Here is a 22744-nt window from a genome sequence, read left to right as displayed (position 1 = left end):
TTTGAACTACCTGACAGAACATCTCATTGAGATCTGCTCAGCTTCACTTTGTGACCCTCTAATCATCTCCTGAAATGCTCACAATACACCCTGATGATTCAATTCTAACTACTATCCGTGCATCACATAATCATCTGTTATATTTCTATAGCACCTTTCATTCTGAAGACTCCCAAACCACTTTACAAAAATATATAAACTATACATACATTGCACCCACCTCTGAAATTCAGCCTCTTTGGGGTAGAACAAGCAAGCTGAACAGGAGCTCTACATGACAGATTAAAGCAGGAAGTGCAGGAGACAGCCATGTGAAGTTACAGGGGGATTCAGGGAAGCAGACAGTAATTGCTTGATCTGGAATTTGACCAGGGTACTGGGATTAAACACTCCTACTCTTGCAGAAATGGGATTACAGGATGGCAGTTTTACATCTCATCTGAAAGACAGTCCCTCCAGCAGTGCCCTTGATACTGTTCTGGGCCATTAGTTTAATACTAACTCAAAGGAAACAGTGCTTCCCATTGAATCACCAGTACCAAATCCTGCAAAAATAGATAGTCCTCACTATTACATACTACTATAATAAACATCATACTACTACTTACCTAGGCCAACCCTGCATAGCATGAGATCTGAACGAATCATAACATAAGATGGCCATTAGGCCTTTTCCCACTTACAGTCTCCTTTTCGTATATCACTGAAGAGATAGTGATTTTAAAATACTGCTGCATTCCTCGCTAATGATCCAAATCACCACACTTTACACTAATGTTTTGGGCCACTACTGTACAATACTGCAATACTGTTGTTGCAGGAGGGGTCTCCATGGAGTACAGAGAAGGGAGAAGCCTAAAATTAAGGCAGAATTTGAACACTGGGGGAGCATTTCTGATTTAACACATTTTTGGAAACGCATAGGTGTCTGGGTAGGAATGGGCTGGGAGGAATTATTCCCAGCAAATATATACAATACTATGGTTTCAGAGTAGCAGCCGTGTTAGTCTGTATTCGCAAAAAGAAAAGGAGTACTTGTGGCACCTTAGAGACTAACAAATTTATTAGAGCATAAGCTTTCGTGAGCTACAGCTCACTTCATCGGATGCATCCGATGAAGTGAGCTGTAGCTCACGAAAGCTTATGCTCTAATAAATTTGTTAGTCTCTAAGGTGCCACAAGTACTCCTTTTCTTTATACAATACTATGTAAATCTTTATTTTCTTCTTGTTTTGAGGCCATTTCCCATGCCCTTAGAGTCCATGATAGTTCTCCCACTCAAATGCTAAGAGCCAAGGGGTATCTTAACATATGCTATAGAACAGGAAACCCTCCGTTTGATGGGTTTTCCCTGACTTTCATTGTGGTGTGCAGCTATTCACCATTTTACTCTGGCTTCCCTACCTCACCATTATCTCTGGTGCTTAGTTTGTCTGATCCATGAGGATATGAGTGTCTTCCTTAGAAGCCCAAACAGATGCCACACACTGCTTCTGAGAAGGAGTAATGTGGGGTGATCTCTGTAGCTAGACTCCTTCTCCTCTAGATAGCACAATCCTATGATATTGTCACCAGATTCCAATTCATTGGGTGGAGCACAAGGTTCCCAAACCCATCCCCAAGTCTGGGGAAAAGGTCAGATGCCACCATCTCATCTAGGCTTCTTAATGAGATTTTTCATAACTCAACCAATAAAATATATAGTTAAAAAACCTGTATTTGCTCCTGCTGTGTCATGGAGAAAAATACATTAGTCAGAGGTAACTGGGGCAAAGGCTCCACAGGTTTGTTTCCTTATTTTTAATGTACTGAAGATGATAGGTGCTGAGCTGCCAGCTACAACATAAGCAGCAACTAAGCAAGCTTCTTCCTTCATGCGGTTCTTCATACTGTCCAAATAACGTGCTTTGACTCTGCAATGGAAGGAGTACCAATAGAGGCGAAATGGTATTTTTCTTCATGGCCCATTCAATTCTTGTCCCTGAGAATGACAACAAGGATTCTTCATGTGGGGGCGTGGTAACTAATGAAGAGGACAGATCACTGATCCAGAGCAATCTGAATCAGTTGATAAACAGGGCGCAAGCAATGTATGTTTTGATAAGGTTAAATATAAAGGTATACATCTAGGAACAAGAATGTAGGTCACAGTTACACTGTGCAGGACTCTATCCTGGGAAGCAGTGATTTTGAAAACGATTTGCGGGGGGAGGGAAATTATGGTGAACCTGAGATCTCAGCGTGATGCAGTAGCCAAATGGGTTAAAGACATCCTTGGATGCATAAACAGGAATCTCAAGTAGGAATAGAGAGGTTACTTTACCCTGTGTGTTTGGCACTGGTGCAATGGTTGCAGAAATATTATGTCCAGCTGTTCTAGTGTCCACAAATCAAGAAGGATGATGATATTGGTTCAGAGAATAGCCACAAGAATGATTAAAGGATTAGAAAACCTATCTTCTAAAGATGAATACATTGAGTTCCTTGAGTTTATTTTAACAAAGAGAAGGTTAAGGAGTGACTTGAACACAGTCTATAAATATCTACATGGGGAACGAGTATATGATACTGAGCTCTTCAATCTAGCAGAAAAAGATATATGACCCAATAGCTGGAAGTTGAAGTTAGACAAATTCAGAGTGGAAATAAGGCATACATTTTTAACAGTGAGGGTAACTAACCATTGGAATAATTTATCAAGGGTCGTGATGGATTCTCCATCACTGGCAATTTTTAAAACAAGATTGGATGTTTTTCTAAAAGACCTGATTTAGGAACTATTTTGGGATTGTTCTATGGTTGTGTTGTACAGGAACTCAGACTCAATGATCAGAAAGGTCCCTTCTGGCCTTGGAATCTCTGAATCAATCTCTGTGGTGGTCGTGAGCACATGTCCACTAGCAATGGTTCTGAGACCCGATTCATTCCAGCACAGATTCACCAAACAGCCAACAGCTGATAATAACTCAGTAACTATTGACATACACTGTCTTCAGACAGCATCCTAGAAGAGGAAAGACTCCCTAGCCAATTTCTATCTCCTGAGCCAGCCAGCCACCCAAACCCAGAATTGGATTATTGGTTGTTTAAGTGCCAACATGTTCAATGCTATACAGGACACAAGAATAAAAACAGTCCCAGCTTCAGAGAGCCTCTGGGGTTTCTTCTACCTTGTCCAAGATATAGAAATTATAGCAAAAAAGCATATCTTAATTACTATTAATTTTATCTTTACTTCAGATTCTTCAGGTCACTGCCATATCCCTGAGCTCAGGACATGATTTGCATAGAAAAAATCTAGCTCATGCTGGAATAGCTGGTTTTGAGAACTGACCAAAGTTCATGCATTGATTACAGAGACTTTGGCTTTAAATCAATGGTCGGAGGGTAGGAAGGAAAGAGAAAAACCTGCTAATGATGGACTGGGGACAATGGTTATTTGCAGGGCTCATGTATCATACAAGCAACAACTGTTTCCAAAAAGGCTTCATTTTTATTAACGAGCCCTAGGCCAGCAAAGGGACTAATGTCTCCAGAACAAAAGCTGTTAAAAGGGAAATTTATGGACTGGTTTTCATAGTGTGCACATGGACGCCTGCCTCCTTTTGTAAACCACGGCTCTTTAATAAATCATATGAGCGATCCTGAAAAGCAAAAGCCAAGGGTGGCAGCTGGGAAGGATGGCCTAAAGGCCCCTTTGCGGACTCAGCAATTCAGATTTCACCTGGTTCCTTTGCATCTCCTAGTCACCTCTCCAGAATCATCTCATGAGAGAAGAAAAACAAGGAGACATGATGCCCAAGCATAGCAAGGTTATGGGATAAACATGCTCAGTTTTTACAGTAAAATGAACACTCAGTCCTCACCAACTTTAGGATCTGGATGGGGAGAGACTGCAGCAGAAATGACTTAACTTGCATTATAAAGAGCATGGCCCCTGGGAATCTGCCAGCATCTAATAGCACCACATGGTTTTTGAAACACAAATATTGTGCAATCCAACATTCAACATTTCCCCAAATGTCCAATGAACTAGTCCCCATCCCCATCTAAATTCACCCAGATGGGCAGAGGATGAAATCACTAGTTAATCAGCAGTGTAAAAATTAAGCACAATTCCTGACATGCAGGCACATGGCAGCCTCTTGTTGGGATAATGAGAGTCACTGACCCATGTGAAGCTGTCACTCAGCTAGTAATCTGAAGCAGATGGCGTGAATTCATTCGCCATTTAATAGCCAAGCATGTCTCCTGTTCTGCATGAGGCATTCCCTCTGGAGTGGGCTGGGTGTGTGTGTATATGGACAGAGAGGGAGCACAGAAACATGAACATCTTCTCCTCTGTTACCAGCACAGGACAACCTTGTTCCTTATGCATCATCCCACCACTTGAAATCAGCTGGGACATAATACTAGCAGTCCCCAGGTCTTAATTCCTTGGGGGGGGGGCTGGAGGAAGGGCTTTATCAGTGGGGTGAGGGTGGCCTTGGCTCTGAAATCCAATTACTCCATTGGTTTGACAGAGCCAATCTGATGACCTGCAGGGCGTGTTGCAAGATTTACCTGTTTGCTCAGGCTTGCCCTTGTTCAGTTGAGTTCCTTTGCAAGTTGCGGGGAAGAAGGAATTCTTTTGTAAACTGACTTTGCTTAGTTTTGTTCTGTTATTTGTGGTGTTACAAGGCAGTTGTAAATGCAGCCAGCAATTGTGACAGGCACATAGAACTGAGTTAGAGAGAGAGAGTGTGTGTGTGTGTGTGTGAGAGAGAGAGAGAGAGAGAACCGGTGTCTATGAAGGAGCAGCTGGTGATGAGCGTATATGGTATGTAGGGGCTTTTTGCAGTTTGCTCTGTAGATTCCTTGGCTCTCTTTACTGACATTCTGGTGCTAGGACAGTGTGTGAAAAAGAGAACCCAATGGAGATGCTCTATTTGAAGTATCCTTTTCCCTTCCTGAGAAAACCTGGGGTACTGCTTCACAACATTTCTGGAGAGGGCAAGATGCATCTTGTCTTCATATTTTGCAGAGGAGGGTTTTTCTCCCCAGCAAAATACGACCATAATTCTTCCATTTTATGCTACCTCTGAGACTGTTCCATCTTGGGGCACAAAGTTAAAAGACTTGCTACCAACCCGTGCAGGCTACTGAGGCTGAACTTAAAGTACGCACGAATGTGAGAATGCATTGGACAGTTGTGCCCAGGTGATGAGAGCACAGCAATGGGACTTTCTGGACACAGTGACCACAGAGCCATTTCCACTGGGCACAATATCGACGCAACCAGAGAATAACCAATAGGTCACAGCAAAATTGGTAGGAGTCCAATCACCATTGCAATAGAAATGTTTATGAAGCATCATCTGTGTCTCCCTTTTCCTAGCCGAAGATCAAGTGTCTAAGTACAGGATGCAAAAAATTCACTCATAAGCTGAAACCAAAAGCCAGATCCTGAGACCACGAAGACCCCAACTCCTGTGCTCAGCACTTCAGGATCAGACATCCGGCCCTTCATGAGGATGCACCAAATAGGAGTATTTAGTGGATCAAACATTTTGTGGGTGCTGGGATGTTTGTCTTCATCACAGCCTCGCTGTTGGGGGTGGTTTTTCTATGGCTTTCTTTTCATGCAAGGCTGTGCATCTGAGCTAATTACTAGGACCACAGCTGTGCTCTTGCTGACACAGAAGCGCTGCCATTGAAGTCGTTCCCCTGAGGGAAGATGGGGCACGAGGTTTGCCTGCAGCAAAGAAATAAAGTAGAAAGCTGTATAGTGGAAATGGTGCACACATCCCCACCACCATCCTAACTGCCTCTGGCAAGCCCGCTCCTGTGGGGAAGCTCATGCTGCTGGATTCCTTGTTGATTTTGGCAGCTTGCTGCTGTAAGGAAGCTGCTGTAGCTGGGATCACAGCAGTCCCCGCTCTGAGGAAGAGCACTCAGCTGCGGCACTAGCTGCCTGGCACAGAGGAAGCTGCTGAAAGAAATCTCACACGCTGCTGGAGTCCTAGAGGATGCTGTGACACATAGACTTCACTCTACCAGTAATTATTTCCGATATAAAGCTATATTACCGTTAAGCAAACTAGAGAGATAAGGTGCCTGAGGGCTTATCTTTTATTGGGCCAACTTCTGCTGGCGAGAGAGACAAGTTAACGCAAAGAATCCTGTGGCACCTTATGGACTAACAGGTTTCAGCGTAGCCACCGTGTTAGTCTGTATCCGCAAAAAGAAAAGCGGGACCTTAAAGAATGCATCCGATGAAGTGAGCTGTAGCTCACGAAAGCTTATGCTCTAATAAATTTGTTAGTCTCTAAGGTGCCACAAGTCCTCCTTTTCTTTTTGCGAAAACAGACTAACACGGCTGCTACTCTGAAACCTTAGAGACTAACACATTTATTAGAGCATAAGCTTTCGTGAGCTACAGCTTCATGCATCCGATGATGAAGTGAGCTGTAGCTCACGAAAGCTTAAATGTGTTAGTCTCTAAGGTGCCACAAGTCCTCCTTTTCTTTTTGCGGACTAACAGACGTACTGGAGCAGAAGCTTTCCTGAGTGACTACCCGCTTCTTCAGCTGCAGCGGATTGTAGGAATACCCGAGCCCCGTCTCTTTAAGCTCCGAGGGAGGGGAGACAGGCTGGCACCGCCCGGTGGGACAAGTCACAGGCGGAAGCACGGTCCCGATGCTAGGGGACGCAGCAGTCAGCCCCGGGGGGGTTGATGTTAACCGGGAGAGCAGAGAGGGAAAGGGGACCCAGCAAGACCGGCACCCAAGGAGGCGGGATGACCCTCGGGAACGGCTTGAGAAAGCAGGGAGAGGCCAAAGCAGCAGGCAGGGACCCCCCCGCCGCCGCCGCCGCCGCGGGGGGGGTGCCTGGGGTGGGAAGAAACCAGGCGACCCCCCCAGAAGCGGTCCCGCAGCCGGGGAGGGGGCTGCGCCAGGGGCTCCCCGCAGCGCTGTGCGGGGGACCGGGGCGGGGAGGGAGGACCCCGGGGTAGCGCCCGGCGTGGGGCGGCGGCCATAGGCGGGCGCTGGGGAGCGGAGGCCCCGCCTCCCTGGGGCGGCCGGGCCCTGGGCTCGGGCTCCCGCTCCCGGGGGGGTGGGTGGGGGCGGCTAATATTGAGCGCGCGTGCGGAGCTGCCCGGCCGCCGCTCGAGCTCTCTCGACCCTCCGCAGCCACCGTAGCCGTTCCGGGCCGAGCCCCCGCGTGACGTAGGGCGTGACGTTCCCGCTGCGTTGCAGCCCCCGCATGACCCGCCCCCGCTGGGCGGTGGCTAAAAATAGCCCGCCCAGGAGGCGGGGCTTCTGGCGTCAAAGGTCAGTAAATACTGGTGACGTCAGGCGTCCAAAATGGCGGAAGGGTGAGAGTAATGCAGAGCTGGGGGGCGGTGCCTTGGCGGTGGGGGAAGGGATCTGAGGGGGGCGCCCTCGTGCGGGAGGGGTGGGGGGCAGAGGGGGGTGGGAAGGGATTGGTCTGTGCCGGGAAGGGAGTAGAGGAGGGTAGGAAGGAGTCTGGTTGTGTGAGGTTGGTGGGAAGGGAGCTGGCTGGGTGGGGTGGGGGCAGGGGGGCTGGGTGGGAAGGGAGCTGGCTGGGTGGGGTGGGGGGCAGGGGGGCTGGGTGGGAAGGGAGCTGGCTGGGTGGGGTGGGGGGCAGAGGGGGCTGGGTGGGAAGGGAGCTGGCTGGGTGGGGTGGGGGCAGAGGGGGCTGGGTGGGAAGGGAGCTGGCTGGGTGGGGTGGGGGGCAGAGGGGGCTGGGTGGGAAGGGAGCTGGCTGGGTGGGGTGGGGGGCAGAGGGGCTGGGTGGGAAGGGAGCTGGCTGGGTGGGGTGGGGCGGGGGGATGGGTGGGAAGGGAGCTGGCTGGGTGGGGTGGGTGGGAAGGGAGCTGGCTGGGTGGGGTGGGGGCAGGGGGGGTGGATGGGAAGGGAGCTGGCTGGGTGGGGTGGGGGGCAGAGGCGGGTGGGTGGGAAGGGAGCTGGCTGGGTGGGGTGGGGGGCAGGGATGGGGTGGGAACAGGAGAGGCTTAGAAACATGGTCTGGTTAAAATCCAACCAGTTTAAAAACCAACCAGGCCTGCCTTCCTCACTGTTACTGACTCTCCCTGAGATGATTAAACTAAGGGGGACTGACCCCTCTAATTTCCCTGCTTCCTATTTGGGTTGGGTTTACTCTGCAAGTCCTGCGGAGATGGCTTGGTTCATACTGTGGGTCTCGTGCCACAGCCTGGGGTGCAACGTGTGGGCTGGAAATGCTGCAGGGATGGTTTGCATTTAATTGCAACCCTTTTGGATCTTAAACCTTTGAAAGGAGAATTGCTGGGTGGGAGGGATAGGTTCTTTGAAGGCCCAAAGGGTTTGAACACAGCAAAGCAGTGGCTGTAACTCTTACACATGCTGTGGTATGTATCAGAGTAGCAGCTGTGTTAGTCTGTATTCGCAAAAAGAAAAGGAGTACTTGTGGCACCTTAGAGACTAACAAATTTATTTGAGCATAAGCTTTCGTGAGCTACAGTTCGCTTCATCGGATGCCAATGAAGCGAGTTGTAGCTCACGAAAGCTTATGCTCAAATAAATTTGTTAGTCTCTAAGGTGCCACAAGTACTCCTTTTCTTTTTGGGGTATGTATGTATGTTTTAATGGACTCCTTGGTGTGAATTTATAATGTGAAATTCACAATTTCAGCTTCATATGTTTGTCCTGTAACAGGGAAGATGGAGGCTGGTGGAGAAGCTGGTTGCAGCAAAGCTACCAGACTGTCAAAGAGAAGGTAGGAGGTTGCTTGTATGGAACAGGACAAGCTATTGCTTGAGGAGAGCTTGTATCTTCCCATAGAAAAACACAATAGTTTATTTGGATTTCTCACTCTTCTTGTGGGTTCTTCTGTAACCTGAGCAAACAAGGCCCAGTAAGGAGCTTCTCGTAGGGTGTTTTCTGTTTTGCTGTGTAATCCTCTTCCCTATGGAAATTCTTCCTGATTGTTTTTTAAAGTAACCTATGGGACTCAGTCACTCTGTAAATGTCTTTTTCTCCTGCTGAATTGTAGCCTGGTGTTTGACATACGCTGGGCATTAGCCATGATGTGGGTTTTATCATCTTCAATCTGCCTACATGTTCTCTGTTGCCTTCTAAAAATGCTCTTAAGCAACTATGCAGTTCTGGGGTAAGGCAGCCGTATTGCAGTGCAGAACTTTATTTCGTCACTTATGATTAGTATACAGTAAGCTGTGAAATGTTGGTTGAGCCCCTGATAGCAGAAAGCGTAGCTGCTCTGCAAAGTTGTGCATTATCTAGTTGCACTTAACCTAAAAGGAGCCATTGGACAAGGACCTTAGCCAAAATTTCCCTTCTTAACAATGTCGTGTGAGATGCCCTGTACTAGTTGGTTGCTGCAGTTCCCCCCAGAGCTGGCTGTGTTTATGTTATGAGAGGCTTTGGGATCCTTTGGCCTGGAGAGCCCTGTGTTAATGTAAAATGTTACTCTAATAATGGTTCAGTTCATTACTTCTATGTTACCATCTACTCTTGGGGAAAATCTGTTTACTGGAAAGTCTTAACTTAGTCTTATCCAAACAGAAACCGTGTCCTCAGATGTGAGCTGTGAAAAGTCACTTGAAAGCTTGAACTAGATAGTAGTTAAAGATCTGCACTTTGGAAAGGCCTCTTGTACTGGAGGCAGTGGGGAGAAGAATGCCCAGAGCATACTGCCCCCCCCACAGCAACTCGCAAAGGCATGAGACTGAGAAGTTCAGCTACACTATGATTAAAACTAGGCAACATGTGATTCATCCATATATTTGCAACTTTCATTCAAAGGCTATTGAAACAATAATAAAGGAGCCAAGAAAGCGTGTGGTTTAAAAAAAAAAAAAAAATCAAATCAGATCGCTTTGCTATGTCTAAAGTTATCCCGGTAGATCTGTGCACTAGCGACAGCTTTTATTAAGGCCCTGTAAGCACTATCGCATCGATCACCTCTAAACAGTCTGAAAACGTGATTACAGCACTGCTGTTAGAATATGCGCTGGCGTGTCCATGACAACTAAGGAGCCAGGTTTTAGCCTAATTGTCTGCCAGGGTTAAAATGTGATTTTTTTTTTTTTTTTTCCTATCTTCACTGGTAAGGAAGGAACATGCTGTAACGTGGTTTGGGCATAGTTCTGTTTCTCAGATGTGTTGTAAACATGATCATTTCTATGGCATTGGTAGGGCCTCACCTGCGAGAGCCCTGTCATCTCCACATACAGAATAGTCCCTCGGGTTAGAGGCCTCTGTTGCTCCAGGGTTTGTGATGTCTCAAATATTCCTAGGGTGAAGATGGACTTGTGTGAGGATCTGGGGTTGATATGCTCTATGTCCCTCTGTCTTGTAGTCCACGGAAGCATTGGAGTTCATGAAGCGGGACCTGACTGAGTTCACCCAGGTGGTGCAGCATGATACAGCATGCACTATTGCTGCCACGGCCAGTGTGGTCAAGGAGAAGCTGGTTGTAAGTAACAGCAGGCAAGCCACGATTCTGCCTCCTGCTCTCATTAGAGAGTAGAGCTGGCTGTCAAAGAGGATTCTGGCAGTACACAGACTAATCCTTTCAGGAAATGATGCCTTTATAGCATGACCTGAAGTCACATTGCTCTTGGACTTTGAATTTGAACTCCCTTCCCTAATGCAAAGTGTCAATGATGACCCTAAGTGATTCCCTTGTTATGGCTGCCAGGACTGTTTGATGTCAATGCCCCATTGACAGTTGTCAAGATGGGACAGGGGCAGGTGCATGCTGTGGCTCCCTAAAGGGCCAGCTTTTTCCTTTCCGTTTTTGACTCTCAGGGCGGGCGGCCTTTTGGAGCCACAGGCCAGGTTTCTGCACAGCAGTGACAGATGTTGCAAAGGGAATCCTGCAGCTAATTTCCATTTGCTTGGGGCTGGGGAAGCTCTTAGCTGAAAATGGGACTGTGTGATTAGGGGCGGGAGGAAGGTAGGATACCTAGTTGGATCTGCGTTTCCTGCTTGGAGACTGGGTGGAACTAATTTCTCTCCTGCCCTCTTTGGTTCCCCATTCTCTTTGCTGTTGTGAGGCTTGGAATCAGCTTCACCCTCTGCCTACCTGTGCCACCAGGTGAGACACAGAATGTTCTGCCTAGGTGTCAGGATAAGCCTGGAGATGGGTTCCCCTTTCCCAGACCCAAAGGAGACCTTTGCCCTGCACAGCTGTCATGTTACCATGACAACACAGCTCCCTGTCCTCTCCCCAAACCAGCCACTCTTACCTGCCCCCCATCCCATCCCACAGCCCAGGCTTGTTCCCTGCCTATCTGTTGCCATCACCCCGCCTAACCACCCATCCCCTCCCCCTGCTCATCTTAGGCCAGCCTGGACTGCACAATCCCCCACTACCACCCTTTAAGGAGAGGAGAATTGTCTCTCTTTAAAGGGACACTGACACTGGAAAAGACCACATGGGACTGTCTCTGTTTCAGGCACTATTGTTTAGATCATTCCCTTGTCTTTCTCTTTGTGAAGACGGAAGGCTCCTCAGGAACGACTGAGAAGGTGAAGAAAGGACTCGCTGACTTCCTGGGCGTCATCTCAGACACGTTTGCTCCTTCGCCAGATAAGACCATCGACTGCGATGTTATAACGCTGATGGCAACACCCTCTGGTACTACAGAACCGTACGACAGCACCAAGGTATGTGCCGAGCAGTGTTCCCTCTGATTTTTCCCCTGCGTGTGCGGAATGAATTTTGCTATGTGCACCAATATGGAGATGATGTGTGACATGTCCCCTCCATATTGGTGCATATAACAAAATTCATGTGGCTGTGATGGGGTTGAGGGGGTTTGGAGTATGGGAGGGAGCTCAGGGCTGGGGCAGAGGGTAGGGGGGTGAGAGCTCTGGCTGGGGGTGCGGGGTCTGGGAATGAAGGGTTTGGGGTGCAGGCTGCCCCAGGGCTACAACAGGAAGAGAGGTGCCTCACCCCCTTCCCCCCCCCCCCCAGCTCTCTGCCCCCACAGCAGCACCTGGGCTGTGGGGGAGAGGTGCCACTCCCCGCCATGGCAGCTCCGGGGCTGTGGAGCTGCAACCTGAGCGCCTGCGCGGTGCTTAATAGGCTGCTGCTCAGCCGTGCAGCTTAGAGGGGACTTAGGTGCCAAATGCCCCACGCTACCTGCTAGGTGGAAAACGCCTTAGCTCCCACCAGGGATGTATGTGACAGACTCCTTTCATCACTGGGCTCAGCTGCTGCCCCTCATGCTAATGGCTGTCCCTTCCCGTGTGTGTTGTCTCTTGCAGGCTCGTCTCTACACCCTGCAGTCAGACCCAGCGACCTACTGCAACGAACCGGATGGTAAGATGAGATGAGATGGACTGGAGGGGGAGACGTTGAGGTATTCGCGTGTGCGGTGGTGGTTGGTGGGTCTCAGGCTTAGGTTCCCAGTAGACGAGTGCCCTCGTGACCGACCACCACCACAGCTGGTTTCGTGGGCTGCTTGTTGGCAAAGAGGCAATGGCAACTGAGTTAACTTCGCAGCCTATGAGTTGACCCTGCCCAGGTGTGGCTGAGGCTCCATGCCCTGTGCTATGTGGGAACCTGCAAAGCTGCTGCCTGATTAACCTGTTCTGGGATTTCGGAGCTGGGAATCCAGCAGCTGGCAGTGTGCCAAAGAGTGAATGCTGACCCTCAGTTCCAGTAGAGACACATGGGAAGGGCAAGGCAGAGCAAGTGGTGTGTCTGAGATGGGGTGGGGAGTGGGTGGGCATGGATGCAACCCCTCCCCCCTACACACACACACACCTACCCAATGTGCAGTTTTAAAGGGATATTCTCAAGGACACTTCTAGCTCCTCTCAGTCCCCTGCTTCCTCATTGTGACCCTACCGCTTGTGGGCGGGGGCTGGTTGTGGATCCCATCTGTGTTTCTCCATGAGTATGCACCTCAGGCTGCTTAGCCAGTGAAGTGTGCTTCCTGCTCCCTTCCTTAGGAGTCAGGTTGTTGCCTCTGTGTTGCCCCTTGCTGTCTTAGCCTGATCCCTTCACTCCAGTGGCACCTGATCAAACCAGATAGCATGTTTCCCCCTTAACTCCCTGTGTTTCTGTCCCTGTCTCATTTGTTCCAAGGACCTCTCTCTGCTTCCCCCGTGCAGGCCCCATTGAGCTCTTTGAGTCCTGGCTCTCGAAGTTTAACCTAGACGAGAAGAAAGGGGAGATCTCGGAACTGCTGGTGACCAGCCCCTCCATCCGGGCTCTCTACACCAAGATGGTGAGGTGCAGCCTGGCTCCTGCACTCTCTCATGGTTGGGCAGGCTCAGACCTGCCTGAAGCCTCCAGTGTGTGGGAGTCAGAAGAGATATGAGTAGGAAACTGTACTCCTTGGGCTCCAGGGCGTGGGATGGAGGGGAATGGCAGCATGCTTTAGCCAAGCTGGATGGCCTGTGCAACTTTGCTGCCAAGTAGCTCATTGGGCTCTTCTTCTCTACCTGTGGATTCAGTATCGCAGATCCGGAGCCAGTTGTCATATGCTTCTCTGGAGCTGTCTGGCCTCTGTCTGTCTAAGCATCTTGGTGAATCCTTATGTAATGAGTCTCCAGCAGATGTTTGACAGCAAGTCATCTGTATTCTGAAAATGCAGGTTGCTTACGTAGGGCACAGTCTGTCCCAGGAGTGGTTGGAGCCAGGGGCGTATGGGCACTGTGGCCAAGTCATAGGGAGGTTGAATGAGCAGAGGGAAATCGGTGCTGTCTAGTGGTTAGGGCAGGCAATTGCGAGTCTGGATGCCTGGGTTCTATTCTCTGTAAACTGGTTAAGCCGCCCCACCTCTGAACGGAGTGATGGTCAGCCCAGGGAGAGCAAGCAGTTGCTGATGTTGGTAAGATTGGGAGCCCTTGCCTGAAGTGACCTAGAGTGGTGCCCGGTGATCTAAAATAAGAGATTTTGAGTATTGTCTTATTCAGGAAGATGGGATTGGGATACGCAGAGCAAGGACCTGTGGGTGGGAGCAGTGGCCTAGGCTGGGAGACCTGGGTTTCCCTGCTGTTCTCTCCCCAGGTCTGCAGGGCTGGGAGCATTGAGGTGGTGCAGGTGGCCTGTCATAGGTGGAAGGGTTGCTCACTCGTGATCCCTTTACTGTGTTGGCTTTATCAGTCAGTGGGTTCCAGTGGGAGCTCCATGGAGTTGTTCTCTGCCAGAAGGATAAAGGGTTTGCAGCGAGAAGGCAGAGGAACCCCAGTGGGAGTGAGGTCAGAGACTGCAACGTCCCCAGGCTCTCCTTACTGAATTCTTCCCTCTCTTCGTTCCTTCCAATGGTCCCAGGTCCCAGTGGCTGTCTCCCATTCCGAATTCTGGCAGCGCTACTTCTATAAAGTCCATCACCTGGAGCAGGTGCGTTCCGGGGGAGGGAGGTCTCCCCTGCAAGGAAGCTAAAGTGGAGGGTGCAGTGTGGTGAGGAGCTGTGCAAAGGGGCTGTTACTCAACATGCACCCTCCAATCAGAGGGAGAGTTGCTACCCCCTGAACAGCAGTAGAGAAGTGGGCTCCCTTCCCCAACTCCCTGCCATTAGTGACAATGCTGTAGGGAACTTGCAGGGGTTGGAGCTCTGCATACCAGGGCCGGGATCTGGGAGAAGATGGTGTGGGCACAGCTCTTGACTGCAGCTGCGAATTCCCCACAGGAGGAGGTTCGGAGGGAAGCTCTGAAGCAGAGGGCGGAGCAGAGCGTGCATCACGAGGAGCCAGGCTGGGAAGAGGAAGAGGGTAAGTCAGATTGCCGGGAAGCCAAGAGAGAGCTTCTGACACCCATGGTGGATCTGGGAAGAGAAAGGGTGCTGTAGAATGGTTCCTGCTAATTGTCATGAAACCAGTTCCCCAATCCAGCTGCAACACCCTCCCCCGCCCCGCCATGGGCTGTGTCTGTATTCGGCTTTGTGGCCCAAAATAGCTCACTGTCGCTATCGGCTGTACCATGCTAATGCCAGTGGGAGCCCTAGCACGGGCGAGGTGAATGTTCCCGGCACCACTGTGCTGTCTAGACCTGCTCTGAACAGGTTTGGAGGGAAGGCTGGTTAAAATGCTGGGGCTGCCTACTTTATAGGACTGACTCCTGCCACAGCAGTTTCAGAGTGCTTCCCAAACCTGGATGGTTTGATCCTCTCAGGTCCCCTGTGGGATCATCCCCATGTTACAGTTAGGGAAACCAAGGCACAGAGAGATGAAGTGACATGCCCAGGGCCACACTGAAAGTTTTGGGATGGAGCTAGGCATTGAGGACTATCTCCTGTGTGCATTAGCTCCAAGTCGGGCCTGCAGCTCTGGGGTGCTGCCTGGACCAGAGCACCCACTGGCAGGAAATATCTGGCAGGGAGGCTTAGCGAGGCCTATTCCCAGAATGGGCAGGGGGAACGAGCAGACTGTGGTGCTGATGCTGCTCCCAGCAGTGGCTGGAGGCTCTGATGCCCGTGGTTGGGAAGGGAGGTGCCCCTTTCAGCAGTTGTTCTCTGCCTATTTGTGCTTCATACAGAGGTGCTGAAATCCTTTTCCGTTCTCCCCTCACAGAGGAATTTTTGGGGATGTCGCCCCTACCTTGTGTGAATTTGAAATCTCCAGAAGAGGGAAAGCAAACATCATCTGTCCCTGCAGCAGCTGCTCCCCTGACCCTGGAGGGAAGTCCCATCCCCAGTATAAAGGAGCCAGCAGAGGAAAGCTGGTCTGGTCTTGCTGCAGTCCCAGCCCCGGCCCAGGTGACCCCGTCTGAGAGCAGCGAGAGTGTCTCTCTTGTGACTCAGATTGCAAACCCTGCCTCTGTGCCTGATGCACAGTTACAGACTGGAGCACAGCTGCCTGGGGCCAGGGACCTCTCCCAAAGGTTACTGGAAGCTACTTCTGAAGAGCAGGGCTCCCAGCCAAAACCAGCAGAGTCTGCACATCCTCCTACAACCACTCAGGAGCTGGCCGTATCTTCAGAGCAACTGGGGTCTGTGGGGCTCAAGGAACAGGCAGAGAGCAAGCCAACAGGCCAGATAGAGACTCTGAAAGAGGATGGGCTGACAGATTTACGAGTCTTTGAGCTGAACTCAGACAGCGGGAAATCCACTCCCTCCAACAATGGGAAGAAAGGTGGGTAACTGCTGTCAGCGCTGAGCCATCATCGGGGACCCTGCCCTAGGGAACGAAGCTCTCAGGGGAACGGTGCCTGATTTATAACGGACACACTTTATTGCTCTGTGTCCTGGGTTCAGCCGAAATGAGCCTTGAACTGTGACTCGTGGGTGAACAGCCTGTGAGCTGGAGAGTGCGCTGAACTGGTGAGCTGTCTGACGATCCCACGTTGGGAGCCTTTGATTATTCACGTTCTGTGTGTTGCTGACATTGCCAACCCCCGAGCTATGCCCGTCTACCCATGTATGCCCACACAGGCAGATCCTGTAGTGGTGCAAGTTCTAGAGCAGCCAAGTAAATGATTTCTGCGTCAGTCCTGAACAAACATTTCCCAGCTCGCTGCCCAAGGCATACCGAGGAGTGAATATGGATTCTCTGACTTTGTAGGGACTGCAGGGAGCTCCAGGAGGGAGAAGGGTGTGCTGGATCTGACCCTTCAGTGTGATGAATGGTGGCGAGCTGGATTGCCTCGCTTCTCGTTTAGAATCAGTAATGCACAATTTTGCCACTGGGGGCGTCAAACTTTGCAACTCAGTTATTGACAATCTGTGGTCAGGTGGCCTGGGATCGTGGTGTAGCTGTGGCTTCATCATCTCTAAAAAGCCAGAGTGCAGGGTCGGGGGCGTCAACAGTTAGTGATGGTGAGATTCCACCATCAAACTCTTAACCTTGGGGAGAAAGGGAAGAGTCTTGGCAACAAGTCAGACGTAGGCATGGGGTACGAACACCACCCTGACGTGAGCTGCATGTTTCCTGACTGTGTTGGCCTGGCCCTAAAGGTACTGGTGCCACTAGAAATACCTCTGAGTGCCAGGCAGCAGGACCTGGGAAGGAGGCTTAGTATGTTAGATGTGAATTTATACTGGTGGAAGGGAGTCCAATTAGAAGAAGAAATCTGAGTTTCCCAACAGGACACAATAGGGCACCCTCTTCCCCTCCTGGCCTCCCCTGGGGCTACAGAATGCCAGGATGGTGGCAGGTACTTGCGGATGTGAAATTCTTCCTTCCTGAGAGGCCCCATCAGTAACCTGGCCTCTGGTCAACTGGGAGCACTCCTCTCGGCCCAGAGTGCATGGGGGAGAGGGGGTGTTAGCTGGGTCATGGTAACACCGAATGCCTGTGTAGCTCTTGTCCCCTTTTACCTGCTGCATTTGCTCTGTGACTAAAGCTTGGCTCTTGTCTGGGAGTGGGCCTGGGCAGAGCTCCCCTTTGCTCTCGCCTCCCGCAAACAGAAGTGACTCCGGACACAGTGGAAGTCCGGGTCCAGTTCAGCCCAGACCTACTCCCTACCCTCCTCCACCTGCCAGTAGTGAGCTCAGGACACATTGCAGGAGGGCATGGCAGATTTCCCCATCCTGCTCATCTAGCTTCTTGTCTGCCTCGTAACCTCCTTGTTGGCATCTCACTGATGGATCAGAAATCCATGTACACAAATGCTTGTGGAGTGTGTCCTCGGCATGCACGTGCTTTGAAGAGGCTCCACCTGGAGACCCTGGGCACTGTCGGTATCATCTGGAAGTTTGCAAAGACTTGGTCGTGCTCTTTTATCTCAGGTCCCTGATGGTTAGCTATTAGTCAAGCCTGGAGGTAGGTGCCTTGGCATACCTCAATCTTGCTGATACTGTGGCGAGGTTGAGTTGGATTCTGTTACTTTGCACATGCCTTGTGGCATGAGCCAAGTCTTCAGCTCTCAGAACACCTGAGCCAGGAGACCTAGTCTGTTTAGTGGAGTCTGGGATGAGCTGCTTTGGGGACCCTGCTTTGTCCTTACTAACAGCTCGCTGGGGAATAGCGAGGCCAGAGGAGGGGAGGGGCCTTTTCGCTAATCCCAAATCTTGAGTGTCAAAGCTGGGGCAGTGAGCTGGCAGGAGCCAAGTGGGGTGATCTTGGGCTGATGAAATCTTCACTCTAAAGAGCAGGGACCCTGATGTAAAATATTTGAGAAACACAATGTATCATCAGGTCCCACCAAAGCCTTTCACGTTCCCATTTGCTCGTTGCCTTCTAGAGGGCTTAACCTCAGTGTCCTGTGATTTCAGGCTCCAGCACCGATATCAGCGAGGACTGGGAGAAAGACTTTGATTTGGACATGACAGAAGAAGAAGTGCAGCTGGCGCTCTCGAAGGTGGAGGTGTCCGGAGAGGTAAGAGACATTGCGAGTTGCGCGTGGCAGCGCTAACTTGGCAGAAGGTCCCTCCCAGGATGGATTCCACCATGCATTGTTGTTTTCAGTGGCTTCTCATTGCACCTGTGCATGAGCACAACCACTGTTGGGCGGTTCCAGCTTGGGGTCAGCCGCCATCTCCTTCTGTCATGGAGCTGGGTGCAGAGTGATCCAGCATGTCGGAACTAAGGGGAAATCCCTGGGTTTCAGAACAACCCCCATCCTCTCTGCAGACAGCAAGGCAGTGCAGCACAATGGGCTTTAGAGAGACACGGGGTTTGCTGCTTTCCTTGCCTCTCCTCACAAATTGAAGCTGGGCTGGGCAGCCAGCTAACAGCTGAATAACCAGAATTCTTCGCTCTCCAGCAGTGGGGACCCAGGGCACAATAGAACAGCCTTGCGGGAGCCAGATGTGGATCTGGGCTCTTGCCCACAAAAGTCATGCAGGGACTAGCTAGAGAGAGGGAGGGGATTAACCAGGGCTTTGGAGCTGTGCTCCGGCTCTGCTCCCGCTCCAGCTCCAGGCAAAAACCTGCAGCTCCACTGCTCCGGAGCTGCTCGGCGCTCCACCTCTGGGCTCTACTCCAAAGCCCTGCTTTAAACACTACTGGGACAGTTACTGAGTAAGGAACACTTGTTTCCCAGAAAGTGAAACTGGAGCAATCGGGGAGTGTTCTGTGTCTGCCAGGCTTTGCACTGACTTGGTTGCCTCATCTGGCCACTAAGGGCTAGTCTGTGTTACCGTGCTACATCAGCGCAGCTGCAGCGCGTCTGGTGAAGACACCCTTTGCTGACAGGAGAGCACACTCACATCAGCATGAAGACTCCACCTCAGCAAGAGACGGAAGCTACGTCGGCGGGAGAGCATCTCCCACCAACGTAGCACTGGTGTAGACAGTGCTTAGTTGGCAGTAACTTGTGTCGCTCTGGGGGGTGGCTTTTTCACACCCCTGAATGACGTAAGTTATAATGACTTAAGCGGCAGTGTAGACAAGCTCCAAGTGTCCAGTGCTACCGAAAGCACCCGGACGCAGATGGCTCGTGTATTATCTAAACCGACTGATAATTGTCTCTCTCCTGTTTACAGCTGGAAGATGAAGAGTGGGAGGACTGGGAATAAGGCGATTGCTTCCTCTGTGTGTGTCGCAGGCTCATTCCCACCATCCAATGTGAATTAAATCACAGATCGACTATTCCTTTCATGTGTAACTGTACTGGGGTTTTCGGTTCCAGGCTGGAGGAGTTTCTTCCCTGCTAAATCCTAGGGGTAGCTCAAACTCATGACCCATTCAGATGCTGGAAGAGGTGGTAGCGGGTGTTACACTAATATGCATAGGGATGCTAGGGAGTGGGGTGCATCTTCTCACTAGGTCCTAGAGACCTGCAGGGTTGAAACTGCCTGCCCAGATGGAGGCTTGGGGTGGGTGGCAGGTCAGGTGGGGCCCTGGGATCGAACTGGGCAGAACACCTGGCAGGACTGGTCTGCATTGGCATGATGTCAGTTTGCTGACTGTCTACTTGTGTGTGAATATAACCTACAATACAGCAGTTTAGAAGGCTCCTCAGTGCGAATTGTTCCTGTTCGCTCATTACTTCAGACTCCATGCCAGACTAACTCTGAGAGAGACCCCCGAAGTGGGACTGAGCAGAGGCTGGAGGTGCAGCACTGGAAGGCCCTTCATATTGCTACACTTACCACTGTGAGGAAAGGCAGTTGGCTGGAGGCTTTGATCTAGAGCCAGGCTTCTCTAGAGGAAACTAAATGTCGCCCTGCCTCTTCCTGAACCATAGCCTGGCCTGTTGTCTTAGAAGCTGCTACAGAAATCCCGGCACTTCCTTCTGTTTCCTTGGGATGCAGCTTTTCAGTTGAAAACCCAAACTCCCAGCTGCGGGAGCAACAGCCTGCCTCTGAAGGGAGTCATGTCACCCTCCCCCGCTTTGCTATCTGCTCTGCCTCTCTCTGCTGGGCGATGAGCACTTAATTGTCCTTAATTCCTCAGGCAATGTCCTGATGCTTGTAGCTTTCTCCTGAATGGCCTTTTCTGAGTAGGCAGTGGACCTGGGTCAGACCCAGGACAGAACTGCCCCGTCTGTGTGCACCAACCACCCGGCTTGGTCACTTAAACGACCCAATGTAGGTACAGTGGCCACCACTTAAACATTAGCCTTTGCCAGCAGGTCCCCCACTCTTTGCTGTTCTATGTAAAGCAGAAGGCAAAAGTATCTTGTACAACAGATGCTACCTGGTGACAGGGACTGGTCACTGTAGCCATTGATTTTGCTGCTTGAATCCCCCCCTGAAATCCACCTCCTTGGCAGGACCTGCCTGTCCCCCATGCACTCCAAACATTGCTAGATCATCTCTGCTTCTGTTCAGCTGAGCCCCCTGCAAGGCTCTGACTCTTTCTCCCACCCCGGGTGACTGCAGTAGACCCCCTTTCGGTCTGTCATCTCTGTCCATGGGGGGTGTTCCCTTCTCTTTGTCCTTCTGATCTGTCACAAAATGCTGTTCCCCAGTGGATGTCACCAGTACACAGTTATCTTAAAGGGACAGTGTCTAACCCCACTGTCTCTGGCCTTAAAACTATTGGTTTTATCCATGGTTTCTTTAGATCATTCTGCTTCTTTAAGGGCCAATTCACTGGAGCTGTGGGTTTCCTTATATTTTTAGACGGCACTAGCCTTCTGGGGTCTTGGAGTGTCAATTTTCCCATGGGGAGATTCTCTAGTGGCAGCAGCAGCTGATGTAGGTGTATCGAAGGTGGCTGTGTCATCCAGATCCCTGTCTGAGAGCCTGTCTGTGCCACAAAGCCCACCAGGTCTGGGGACCAACCTACAGCATGGCTCCAGCTTTTCATTGTAGAATTGATCAAAAGGGTCTCTGAGCCATGCTACTGCCTAGCTCTGTCCTAGCGATGCAGGTAAAATGCAGTTAGGTTCCCTTTATACTGAGATGGAGCCAAGTCAGGAGACATCCCTGTTATAACTAGGTCCCCCAGTATAGCTGGGCCCTTTGCAAGGAGACTGATGGCTCTCTGGAAGTATCTGAGACCATGTCGTTTGCGCTTGGTGCTGCACCCAGCGAGGACCCCCTTGTATATACTCCTGTCCCATTTAAAGGTATGGTTCCTGGCTAGAAGCTCATGTCCCAAGGTTGAAGCTGGGAGAAAGCACGGAGCTTGCCTTTCTCTTTGTAACTCTTTCATTAGTTAATTAACCTCTTGGTTATTTGTGCAATATTCTCTATTTTAAATTATACTGCATCTCCTGGGAGCATTTTATAGCTGGGGCAAAAGAAAGATTCTAACAGCTGTTAGTTTTGTAATGAGAACTTTCTCCTGAACCTTTTACAGACTTGCAGTTAACAGAAATTAAAGGAATTCTACAGAATCAGCTGCCTGCGTTGGGTTGTCTTTATTTCCACCACCTACAGGGCCATGTGTGGCCATCCTTCTGAAATGGGTCTGGGTGTGGTTTGCTGCCCAGTGGCAGCCCCTGCTTTGGGCATTGAGTCTAGTTTGGGGCAGGCTGGACAGTCCATTCAGAGCAATTTTCCAATTTGTCAAGGTTGTTTTTAATTGTGAGTAGATGACCTATACTTTCCTTCGTCCTTCTCTTGCTCCTAAAGTATTTAAAGAACCTCTTTTCTCATTGCCTATTATGTCCCTTGCTTGGTGTAATTCATTTTGTGCCTTAGCCTTTCTGAATTTGTCCCTACGTGCTTGTGATACTGTTTTGGACTCCTCCTTAGCAATTTGTCTGTTTCGAATTTGTATAGGTTTCCTTTTTGATTTTCAGGTCATGAAAGAGTTCCTTTGGGAGCCATATTGACCTCTTACTATTCTTCCTATCTTTCCTTCGCATCGAGAGAGGTTGCAGTTGTGCCTTTAATATTGTCTCCTTGAGAAACTGCAGCTCCCCTGAACTCCTTTTTTCCTTAGATTTTCTTCCCATGGGACCTTACCTACCAGTTCTCTGAGTTTGTTAATCAGATTTGCTACCAAGTCTTCCCTGTCAGTCAGAATCAAGTCTAAATTGGCTCTCCTCTTGGTTACTTCCTCCACTTTCTGAAAGTGTGTGGTCCGCCCAACCACATCCAAGAACTTGCTGGAAATTTTGTTTTGCCATGTTACTTTTCCAACAGATGTCTGGGTAGTTAGTTTCCTGTTACTACTAGGTCTTGTGTTCTGGATATTTCTGTGACTTGTTTTAGAAATGACTTATCCACCCCGTCCTCCTGATTTGGTGGTCTATAGTAGACCACTACTGTGACATTCCTATTGTTTACCCTTTTTATCTTTACCCAGAGACTCTCAATTGGTCTGCCTCTCACCTCCTCCTGGACCTCAGAACAAGTGTGTATATACTGATATATAATGCAGTACTGCCTTTCTCCTGCCTGCTCTTTTGGAACAAGTTGTACCCCTCTATACCATTATTCCAG

General features: G+C 50.1%; 1 protein-coding gene and 1 long non-coding RNA gene across 6 annotated transcripts; one reads left to right on the top strand and one right to left on the bottom strand.

The window, feature by feature from the left end:
- Positions 1 to 3247: 3247 nt before the first annotated feature.
- LOC119845361 lies at positions 3248 to 7089 on the bottom strand. Its single transcript, XR_005289576.2, has 2 exons — positions 6530 to 7089; positions 3248 to 5734 (listed from the first exon to the last, which is right to left on the bottom strand). It is a non-coding gene; the product is annotated as an uncharacterized LOC119845361 (long non-coding RNA).
- Positions 7090 to 7174: 85 nt separating this feature from the next.
- BSDC1 (BSD domain containing 1) lies at positions 7175 to 21693 on the top strand. 5 transcript variants are annotated; one of them, XM_038377558.2, is made up of 11 exons: positions 7175 to 7313; positions 8700 to 8760; positions 10363 to 10479; positions 11508 to 11675; positions 12279 to 12333; positions 13131 to 13246; positions 14296 to 14364; positions 14654 to 14735; positions 15534 to 16094; positions 18176 to 18279; positions 19388 to 21693. In XM_038377558.2, the coding sequence occupies exons 1-11, from the start codon at positions 7246 to 7248 to the stop codon at positions 19418 to 19420; spliced, it is 1434 nt and encodes a 477-aa protein (XP_038233486.1). In that variant the 5' UTR covers positions 7175 to 7245; the 3' UTR covers positions 19421 to 21693. The 5 variants fall into 5 exon arrangements, with proteins under 5 accessions (XP_038233486.1, XP_038233488.1, XP_038233487.1 ...); XM_038377560.1 differs by having other exon boundaries at positions 7299 to 7357; XM_038377559.1 differs by lacking the exon at positions 7175 to 7313 and adding an exon at positions 7322 to 7357 and having other exon boundaries at positions 8676 to 8760.
- The last annotated feature ends 1051 nt before the right edge of the window (positions 21694 to 22744 follow it).

Source organism: Dermochelys coriacea, chromosome 19, assembly GCF_009764565.3.
Source record: "Dermochelys coriacea isolate rDerCor1 chromosome 19, rDerCor1.pri.v4, whole genome shotgun sequence".
Classification (NCBI taxonomy): Eukaryota; Metazoa; Chordata; order Testudines; family Dermochelyidae; genus Dermochelys; species Dermochelys coriacea.
Note: the sequence above shows the minus strand (reverse complement) of the source record. Positions and strands in the feature narration are given on the sequence as shown.

Bases quoted from the DNA above. Each gene is read 5' to 3' on its own strand.
- BSDC1 (XM_038377558.2), top strand. From the start codon at position 7,246: ATGACCCGCCCCCGCTGGGCGGTGGCTAAAAATAGCCCGCCCAGGAGG. The intron at 10,480-11,507 runs GTAAGTAACAGC...CTCTTTGTGAAG, and splicing joins TGGTCAAGGAGAAGCTGGTT to ACGGAAGGCTCCTCAGGAAC. The intron at 14,736-15,533 runs GTAAGTCAGATT...CTCCCCTCACAG, and splicing joins AGGCTGGGAAGAGGAAGAGG to AGGAATTTTTGGGGATGTCG.